Here is a 10,456-nt window from a genome sequence, read left to right on the forward strand (position 1 = left end):
AAAACGGCCATACACGTAAAAAACACACTTGTGCAAAATCATAATTGAATTTGAACGTGGGAGTTTCAGCCCGTGAACGAGGAAGAAGAAGGAGAAGAAATATTCGCGAGGAACTGCGTTATGAATACAGTCGAACCTGCCCTTGCGACCTCCCCTTGAAAGCGACCACCTGTCCATACCGACCATCCCAAGGATCCCAGACAAGTGTTTCTTCTATGTGATTCACCTTTTCATATCGATCACATATCTATGGCGATCATTTTTTGGTTAGTCCCTTTGGTGATCGTAATAGACAGGTTCGGCTCTTCTTGAGAGATTGTGCGGTGAATTCTCAGGAGGGCGTTTTGTTTTGTTGAAGTATGTTCTTATGATCTTATGCAATAGCTTTGGACAGATTTATGATGATATACACGATGGCCTACACGTGAAAGAAGGTACCTTAAAAGTGTGTACCGTTGTCAAATAGTTAGGGTGTCTGTCTGATTTTGCCAGCATTGTTTTACTTGTCTTGTTTGTTTGAGGAGCGTGGAATTCCGGAATTGTCTTGCCGGCTAAATATATTGTGTGCTCTGTAATGTAGATAATTATGTACGTTATTTGAAGTTGTATTTGTGGTGTGCCATGTGTTTGTCTGTTGATATTATGTATCAGACATGCGCTTTTTACGTAAATTAGCGATTTGTTGGTCAATTAAAAAGCTTCAGCTGAAATTCTTTCTTGTTTTCATAAATCAAAATCAGCACTAAAAAGTCGGTATAAACCGAAGCTTTGCTCACTGTAAGTATAGTTTCAGGGAAAAGGGAGATTTCTGAATTCCATGTCTGATTTATCATTGTGATTGTGTTGTGTTGCGTTGACTGCTGTTGCCAGTTATAGAGTTGACTTAGTCAGTTAGTGTAGAGATATCATTGGCACCCAGACTTTTATATAGAATGTGTGTTTTAATATTTAATTGTTGCGTGTTCCCGGTGCTAGACGGTAGAAATTGACGTTGCTGTATTGTGTCCCCAATACATTTAATAGAAACTTGGCAGAGCACATACATTACTTCATTTTACGGAGGATGATAGTTTTTTCTCCTACCCAAGCAGGCTGAGACCAGATTATCAGAAACCGCTGAGACCATAGCACTATTTCAAGATTTAAAACACTTGGCTACCAGGAGACCACAGAGAGCAACATGCAGTTATGCAGAAACGATTTTGAAACACATTATAACAAAGGATTATGACAGTTGCTTGTTCCATGTCAATCATTTGACAAGGAATTGATACTGTATAATCCTAGTGGCGATTACTCGCTGTTGACATATTTGCTGGGCGCTTTTCCGGAACAGAATGAGGACAAAACTCAAGTGAAAAGGAGGACAAAAAACCTAAAGTCAAGTGCTGCAAAATTGCAATGACACCATTCTTTGAAAACACCGTTCTTGTTTTTCAGGGTCCTATAGGATCTCCGGGCAGTCGAGGCATGGTAAGTTTGCAATTCATGGACATTCTCACTCGTTCTGTAGATTATTTTAAAAAAAAAAAAAAAAAAAAACGTCTCTTAGCAGGCATGAATATTCTCCGTATTTTCCGTATTTTCCGTATTTTTGAAAAAAATAAACCGTATTTTTTTTTATTTTCCGTATTTTTCCTTTTTTTATTTTTTTATTTTCCTAGTCATAGTTATAGTAAAATAGTTTTGGGGCCATGTTTGAATCCAATTTTAAGGCTCAGATAGCCCCAGATTGCACCAAATTGCACCCTTGAAAAACAAAATTCCGGGGGGGGCATGCCCCCGGACCCCCCTGAAAGTCTTGGTGCTTCGCGCCTGCGAAACTTGGCGCTACGCGCCTTCGAATTTTGTTTTCAGTATTTTATTTTTTTTCAGTTTTTATGCCTGCTTAGTCTTATATCCGATCTTAATCGTTTTGAATTTAATTTTCAAATTGTCCCAAATGCGGAAGCTCATTACTCATATTGCTTCGAAATAGCGCTTTGAAGAGGACATGGACAACAAAAGTAAGATGGATATTAATTCATTAGTCCTGGGTATAGACTTCACATTGCAGAAATACTTTTGGAACTTGGACTCCTTTTTTATAGTGGGGGGGGGGGGGGGGTAACGAAGAGCAACCACAATGTTTACAGAGCCTTCTCAATGGCAAACCCAAAATGACCGCTTCTAAATTTGCGCATTTCTTGCTTTATAGTGCTGGCGTCAAACATTACCTTTCCAATATTTCTTTCTGCAATATACAGTTCGAATCCTGCACATTTAAATATGAACGTATTTGATATATTGGTTGGCATACCTTAAGAAAAGGGACATGTTTGAGGAATATGACAAGGATAAGGGTTTAGATGTGAAGCAGTTGTTCACGTGTTGTAATCTCTTTTGTCTGCATGGGAATCCCTGCTAATCGCTGTAGTATGGCTGTTGTGAGTTAAATTAGAAAGTACGTGTTTTCAGGGTTTTTTTCTAAGACGAACGAACAACAATTAACAAGCACCAAATGGTGAACATGCATGATATGAACGTTGCCACAAGCTCACTGCTGTGATAAGTTATTTTCATGTGATATACTTAGAATTCATGTCTGAATCCAAAAGAGGGCACTCGTTTAGGTGAGTATTGCTGGTTTGTTTTTGGATTGTGCTATATTATTTCCCGAAGATATTACCATTCCTCAAAGTCGAGCAAACGCACCTTTTCTCAACACTTCCTTTAGCCTTCGACTGCCATATTTCCTATCACCTCCACACCACAACTCCTAAAACCAGTAAGAATCAGTTCTCTGACAAGGGAAACAACAGCTTTGACCAGTGCAGAACGCGTATTGCTTCCCTTGAGACCCTTTTAGCTTTTATTGGGCTTGTAGTTTTAGCTTTGTATGTGATTTTATTACCTCAAGTTCTCCAGCAGTCAAGTCGTTGCTCCTCATTTCAAAGGTTTGTTTCTTATTTGGATCTAATTTTCTACGTTACGATAAAAATCACACACAAAACGCTGACCCAACAAAAAAATAAGTGAAAGCGTCTTTCTTTGTCCTGTATAATTGTTTTTGATTTTTCTTTTTTCTTTTTCATTCTTCTTATTTACTGCTATATGCTGTCACTCTCAACAACGGGCGGGGATGTAGCTCAGTCGGTAGCGCGCTGGATTTGTATCCAGTTGGCCGCTGTCAGCGTGAGTTCGTCCCCACGTTCGGCGAGAGACTGATTTATTTCTCAGAGTCAACTTTGTGTGCAGACTCTCCTCGGTGTCCGAACACCCCCGTGTGTACACGCAAGCACAAGACCAAGTGCGCACGAAAAAGATCCTGTAATCCATGTCAGAGTTCGGTGGGTTATAGAAACACGAAAATACCCAGCATGCTTCCTCCGAAAGCGGCGTATGGCTGCCTAAATGGCGGGGTAAAAACGGTCATACACGTAAAAGCCGTGGGAGTTTCAGCCCATGAACGAACAAACAAACTCTCAACAACAAAAATAAAGATCCCTAAAGACCACCACAACTCTTTCTTTTCTTTTCTTTCTTTCTTTCTTTCCTCTGTCTCTTTCGTTCTTTCATGTGCACTAAATCTTCCACATTAAAATCCTGCCTGTGTATTTCAGCCAGGAGAGAGGGGTGCGTCTGGAAAGAGGGGTCCATCAGGTCCAGCAGGAATGCCTGGGGTACCCGGCCTACCCGGTCCACCCGGTCCGCATGGCGAGAGGGGGCTCCGGGGCCAGCCAGGCATGCCGGGAATGCCCGGACTTCCGGTCAGTAGGCTGTACAGTTGGTTGCGCCGGTGTTATTATAGTTACTGCCTGTTTTAGTGGTTTTTGTTGATGCATTGTTTGGCCCTAAGAGAGAGAGAGAGGGAGAGAGAGAGAGAGAGAGAGAGAGTGTTTGTTTGTTTGGTGATATTGAATATGTTTTCTGTCTTTCGGTGTGTCTGCCTGTCTGTTTCCCAGCCTGCCTCTCGCTCTCTCTCTCTCTCTCTCTCTCTCTCTCTCTCTCTCTCTCTCTCTCTCTCTCTCTCTCTCTCTCTCTCTCTCTCTCTCTCTCCCTGGCTCTCACTGTTGTTGATTCACCAAGATGGTTCCTCTTGTGTTTTTGTCAGAATGACACAGTATATGAATGTTAGAGGGAAGGCTTTACCTTTAAATCTTAATTAGAATTGTTAATGAAATGCAGTTTCTCCTTTCATCTTTTTGTTGCAGGGACGAAGCATATCAGAGCAAGAAGTTAGAGAATTATGTTATATTGTACTTAGAGGTAAGTTCATTTCTCTTTTCTGCCCAATCACCTTGAAGATGAAAGCATTCATCACTAGTTGCATTTCTGCTTGAAGTCGCCTCTATAAGCTTTGGGTTTGTCGCTGTTTGCTTAAATACTCATGAATTTTAATTTGATGATTATGCAGGTGATTAACATATTGTTTAAACCAAGATGAACGCGAAGAGCTTAGCAAGCAAAGTCTTGTAACAAACAAAAACAAAACAAACAAACAAAAACACGCAAACACCACACGCACACAAACAAAAAACAGCAAAAACACACACACAGACAAACAAACAAACCAATAAACAAACAAAAACATAGATAGGTTGATCTAATTTATATCTGAGGGTTTAAGAGTTAATGTAGAAGTTTATATCTTAGGGTGTAAGAGTTTATGTAACACCGAAACGCACACAGAAAATACATTGAAGTAAGTCATATCAAACCGAGCGTTAACTGGGCGAGAAACGTCCGTCCGTGCCCCACGGGAGATATCGACGTAACATTACAAAGGCACTGAGGGACCTCGATCGCCCCACACGCTGGTGTAGTGTACAGACCTTTTTACATTTAGTCAAGTTATGACTAAATGTTTTAACATCGAGGGGGGAATCGAGACGAGGGTCGTGGTGTATGTGTGTGTGTATGTGTGTGTGTGTGTGTGTGTGTGTGTACCCATGTTTCCACAGGTTTGGTTGCCTAAATCACCATAAGGCAACCATCCACACGTGGATGGCAACCTAAACTCTGGATGGCAACCTAATTGTGTGGATGGTCGCTTCATTTAACACCGTTAAATTGACTTTTTTGACGGAAAGAATGTCATAACAATGTTCAAAATGACATTCTTTCCGTCCACACGTGTGGATGGTTGCCTTATGGTTAAATTGACACCGTTAAATTGACTTTTTTGACGGAAAGAATGTCATAACAATGTTCAAAATGACATTCTTTCCGTCCTCTATAGGCGACGAAATAGGTCAAATTTTGTGCATTTTTTAGTGCAAAATTCTTCGATGCCGGAGCGAGTACTGCACCCAGTGCTGTTGTAGTGCAAGTGCACTAGAAAGGCACTACACCCAGTGCCGCCTCTTAGGTAACCATCCACACTTTAGGTGTGTGTGTGTGTAGAGCGATTCAGACTAAACTACTGGACCGATCTTTATGAAATTTGACATGAGAGTTCCTGGGTATGATATCCCCAGACGTGTTTTTAATTTTTCCGATAAATGTCTTTAATGACGTCATATCCGGCTTTTCGTGAAAGTTGAGGCGGCACTGTCACGCCCTCATTTTTCAACCAAATTGGTTGAAATTTTGGTCAAGTATTGTTCGACGAAGCCCGGACTTCGGTATTGCATTTCAGCGTGGTGGCTTAAAAATTAATTAATGACTTTGGTCATTAAAAATCTGAAAATTGTAAAAAAAATATTTCTTTTATAAAACGATCCAAATTTACGTTCATCTTATTCTCCATCATTTGCTGATTCCAAAAACATATAAATATGTTATATTTGGATTAAAAACAAGCTCTGAAAATTAAATATATAAAAATTATTATCAAAATTAAATTGTCGAAATCAATTTATAAACACTTTCATCTTATTCCTTGTCGGTTCCTGATTCCAAAAACATATAGATATGATATGTTTGGATTAAAAACACGCTCAGAAAGTTAAAACGAAGAGAGGTACAGAAAAGCGTGCTATCGTTCTCAGCGCAACTACTACCCCGCTCTTCTTGTCAATTTCACTGCCTTTGCCGTGAGCGGTGGACTGACGATGTTACGAGTATACGGTCTTGCTGCGTTGCATTGCGTTTAGTTTCATTCTGTGAGTTCGACAGCTACTTGACTAAATATTGTATTTTCGCCTTACGCGACTTGTTACATTTAGTCAAGTTATGACTAAATGTTTTAACATAGAGGGGGGAATCGAGACGAGGGTCGTGGTGTATGTGTGTGTGTATGTGTATGTGTGTGTGCGTGCGTGCGTGCGTGTAGAGCGATTCAGACCAAACTACTGGACCGATCTTTATGAAATTTGACATGAGAGTTCCTGGGTATGATATCCCCATAGGTTTTTTTCATTTTTTGGATAAATGTCTTTGATGACGTCATATCCGGCTTTTCGTGAAAGTTGAGGCGGCACTGTCACGCCCTCATTTTTTAACCAAATTGGTTGAAATTTTGGTCAAGTAATGTTCGACGAAGCCCGGACTTCGGTATTGCATTTCAGCTTGGTGGCTTAAAATTTAATTAATGACTTTGGTCATTAAAAATCTGAAAATTGTAAAAAAAATTTTTTTTATAAAACTATCCAAATTTACGTTCATCTTATTCTCCATCATTTGCTGATTCCAAAAACATATAAATATGTTATATTTGGATTAAAAACAAGCTCTGAAAATTAAATATATAAAAATTATTATCAAAATTAAATTTTCGAAATCAATTTAAAAACACTTTCATCTTATTCCTTGTCGGTTCCTGATTCCAAAAACATATAGATATGATATGTTTGGATTGAAAACACGCTCAGAAAGTTAAAACGAAGAGAGGTACAGAAAAGCGTGCTATCCTTCTCAGCGCAACTACTACCCCGCTCTTCTTGTCAATTTCACTGCCTTTGCCATGAGCGGTGGACTGACGATGCTACGAGTATACGGTCTTGCTGCGTTGCATTGCGTTCAGTTTCATTCTGTGAGTTCGACAGCTACTTGACTAAATGTTGTATTTTCGCCTTCTTCTTTAAAAGAAAATCTCAGCCAGTGTTCAAACTGGGTCAAAGCTTTCGCTGTCTCAGTCAAGTTATTGCATAATTGTCTAAGAGCCCATGCAATGATAATTATCGATCCCTTTTGCTCACATCAGACCGCCGAATAGAGAACTAATGACACAGCAACACAAATGTTTAGTCAACAAATCAAACCAACAGGTTCTAGTAAATAACAATAATAATACGAGAATTTATAACACGCACATATCTCACCTCAAGGCGCACTCATACACATTCTTTCGCATTAACAACTCAAGCACACTCATATACACTTACGCATAAATTACATGAAGATGACAAGGCAACAACACAAACAGAGACACGGCACTCAATGTCTCATTGTATCCATAATTTGTTCCATAAACTTACCTTTCTTGTTCGTGTGTCGTTGTTTTTTTGTGTGTGCGTGTTGTTGTTTTTATAAATGACACAACACAAACAAACAAAAAAATGACACGGCAGTCAAAGCAAAGCAAATATTGCAAATCAACAAAAGCATTGTTTGATGCTCTAGAAGTGGCTTAATTAACTTGTGTTGTAAATGAATACTGACTTGTGCCTAACCTAAATGGTTGCAGATCATATGGAAGATTTAGTAGCCAACCTGCAAGGTCCCCCCGGGCCCCCAGGCAGAGGGAAACAGGGCAGAACTGGTAATACTGGATCCATGGGATTACCAGGTAAAGAAGAGATGCTTTTAAGCCTTTTATGTGAATGCTGGACATTGTAGCATATCCGACAAGAATGAGAGAGAGAGAGAGAGAGAGAGAGAGAGAGAGAGAGAGAGAGAGAGAGAGAGAGAGAGAGAGAGAGAGAGAGAGAGAGAGAATGTGAGTATATGTGTGTGCATATGCATGCTTGCGTGCATGTGTGTGTGTGTGTGTGTGTGTGTGTGTGTGTGTGTGTGTGTGTGTGTGTGTGTGTGTGTGTGTGTGTGTGTGTGTGTGACACATACCTAAAATAAGCCCGATTTGGGTTTTTTCAAAGTGGAGATTTTGTGTTTACTTTTTAATTAATGACACCAATTCAAATCTACCAAATAAATGTATCTAAAAAATCCCCACTCTTCACACGAAGCAGCCAGGGTGAAGATGTGTGCTATGGGTCAAAGTGGAAGCGTGCTCTTATCCAATATACACGCATTGACAGATCTGTGATGGTGTACATGATCACCTAAACGAGTAGGAAGGTGTCTTTAAATCATGGTCGACTGTTGTACAAGAAACGTGTACTTGGGCGAAGTCGACTACGCGAAGTATAATTCGCGTACCGGCCCCACGGAGCTTTAGCACTGAGTTCAGTTAGGAAAAAAGACTTCGCGAAGCAAAGGACCGCCTTTATAGGAAGCGTTTAGGTCTTGTTCGCGTGCTGACTTACTCCCTTAATTCGCGTGCAAGAGTCACGTGCATGAAAAGTGAAAGGTCGTTTGTGTTGTGTATTGCAGGTGACAGGGGTGTGCCCGGACCGCCCGGTGACCGAGGGTTCATGGGACTGCCCGGCCTGCCTGGACCTCAGGGCCCATCTGGCAGAGCGGGTCAGCACTGTCTGTTTGTCTGTCTGACTGACTGTCTGTCTGGCTGGCTGGCTGGCTGTCTGTGTGTCAGTCCGTCTGTCTGTCAGTCTGTCTCTCTGTCTGTCTGTCCGTCTCTCTGTCTGTCTGCTTGTCTGTCTCTCTGTCTGCTTGTCTGTCTCTCTGTCTATCTGTCCGTCTCTCTGTCTGTCCATCTCTCTCTCTCTCTCTCTCTCTCTCTCTCTCTCTCTCTCTCTCTCTCTCTCTCTCTCTCTCTCTCTCTCTCTCTCTCTCTCTGTCTGGCCTGTCTGTCTCTCTGTCTGCTTGTATGTCTCTCTGTCTGTCTGTCCGTCTCTCTGTCTGTCCATCTCTCTCTCTCTCTCTCTCTCTCTCTCTCTCTGGCCTGTCTGTCTGTCTGTCTGTCTGTCTGCTCGTCCGTTTATATGCAGGGACCGAACATGTTTGGCATTGTGTGACAATGGCACCAGAACACAGAGTGTTCAGTCCCCAGAAGGCTTGGAAGAGCCAGTAGCTAACGAGCATGTTTAGAATAATGTTTATGTAGTAGGTGACATTTGTTTAAGATAAAATCTAAGATTTAAGATAATATCACGATGACAACGACGACGACAATGACGATGATGATGAGGAGGATGATGATGAGGATGATGTCTGTGCACAGGTGATAGAGGCCCGAAAGGCGACAGAGGTCCATCAGGAAAAGGAAAGGATGGCATGCCCGGTCCACCTGGTCCTTCTGGTCAGTAACTCTGTCTCTCTGTCTGTCTGTCTGTCTGCCTCCTACTCTCTCTCTCTCTCTCTCTCTCTCTCTCTCTCTCTCTCTCTCTCTCTCTCCCTCCCTTTCTGTCTGTCTGCCTCCCACTCTCTCCCCCTCTATGTCTGTCTGCCTCTCTCTCTCTCTCTCTCTCTCTCTCTCTCTCTCTCTCTCTCTCTCAAAAACTTCCTTCAAAAAAATGTACATGCTGTTTCTCTTGGAAACAAGTAAATAATTATGTGATAATATTACATCATTGCTTGATATTCATAATGCATTTTGAAATGTCTTTTTAATTTTTTGACATGTTAATTATATACATTGTATTGTACTTAACTTAACTTCTACATGTATTTCTTCTTGTTATTAATCGAGTTACCCTCAATGGGCGAGGGCCGGACGAAAAAAAGCATGTATACTTTGCTTATTCTGTTACCCTCAATAAATAGATAAAGTTCAAAGTTCTCCTTTGTCTCCTCTTCCCCACAATCTTTATCTTCGTCATAGCTTCTATCGTTTACTCTTCTTCCTTTTCCGAAGCTTTGATCAAACTGGTCTTCATTTAATCATCCATACAACCAGTGAGTCAAGAAGAAAATAACACGGAAACAACCAGATTACTGTGAATTTTTAATAATACGACTGGATTGCGTTTCTATTTGAAAAAAGTAGCTTGTTTTCTCCGAGTCTCATATAAAAATAGGTATCATATTTAAACAAGTGTATGACTGAAATTATTTTTCTTTTTTCAAGAATTGATTATTCATGCTATACATAAAAATGTTTTCGTCTGTCCTACTCACGCAGGTCCTACTGGCCCAACCGGTGAAGGGGTAATGGGTCGCCCCGGTGAAAGAGGCCCCCCGGGCAGCCCAGGTGTGCACGGTCACCGTGGAATGCCGGGCCCCTCTGGCCCTGCAGGATATTGCGAGTACTGTAATTATGCCGCCCCGGCGTACCAGTTCCAGGCGCTCGCGCGAAGAAATAACAAAAAGGGCCCGTAAAAAACTGCCCTCCAACCTGCCCTTTAACGAATCATTGCCATCCTGAATACGGTGCTAGCCCGCCTGTAGCTTCAGGTTGATTGGTGTCGTACTAATTTAACTTTTTTTCTCTCTCTTTTTTTTTTCTTTTTTTTTT

At 41.1% G+C, this 10,456-nt stretch overlaps 1 protein-coding gene across 1 annotated transcript; it reads left to right on the forward strand.

Moving 5' to 3' along the window:
* Positions 1–1,440: 1,440 nt before the first annotated feature.
* Positions 1,441–10,456, forward strand: LOC138966998 (collagen alpha-1(IX) chain-like; the record flags this gene model as incomplete). The annotated part of the gene is given in 7 exon segments (XM_070339415.1): positions 1,441–1,473; positions 3,603–3,749; positions 4,194–4,248; positions 7,610–7,711; positions 8,476–8,565; positions 9,224–9,301; positions 10,124–10,456. Coding segments are annotated over 7 exon segments (702 nt in total), but the record flags the coding sequence as incomplete, so codon positions are not given.

The sequence above is a fragment of the Littorina saxatilis genome, linkage group LG5, assembly GCF_037325665.1.
Source record: "Littorina saxatilis isolate snail1 linkage group LG5, US_GU_Lsax_2.0, whole genome shotgun sequence".
In the NCBI taxonomy this organism is placed as follows: domain Eukaryota; kingdom Metazoa; phylum Mollusca; class Gastropoda; order Littorinimorpha; family Littorinidae; genus Littorina; species Littorina saxatilis.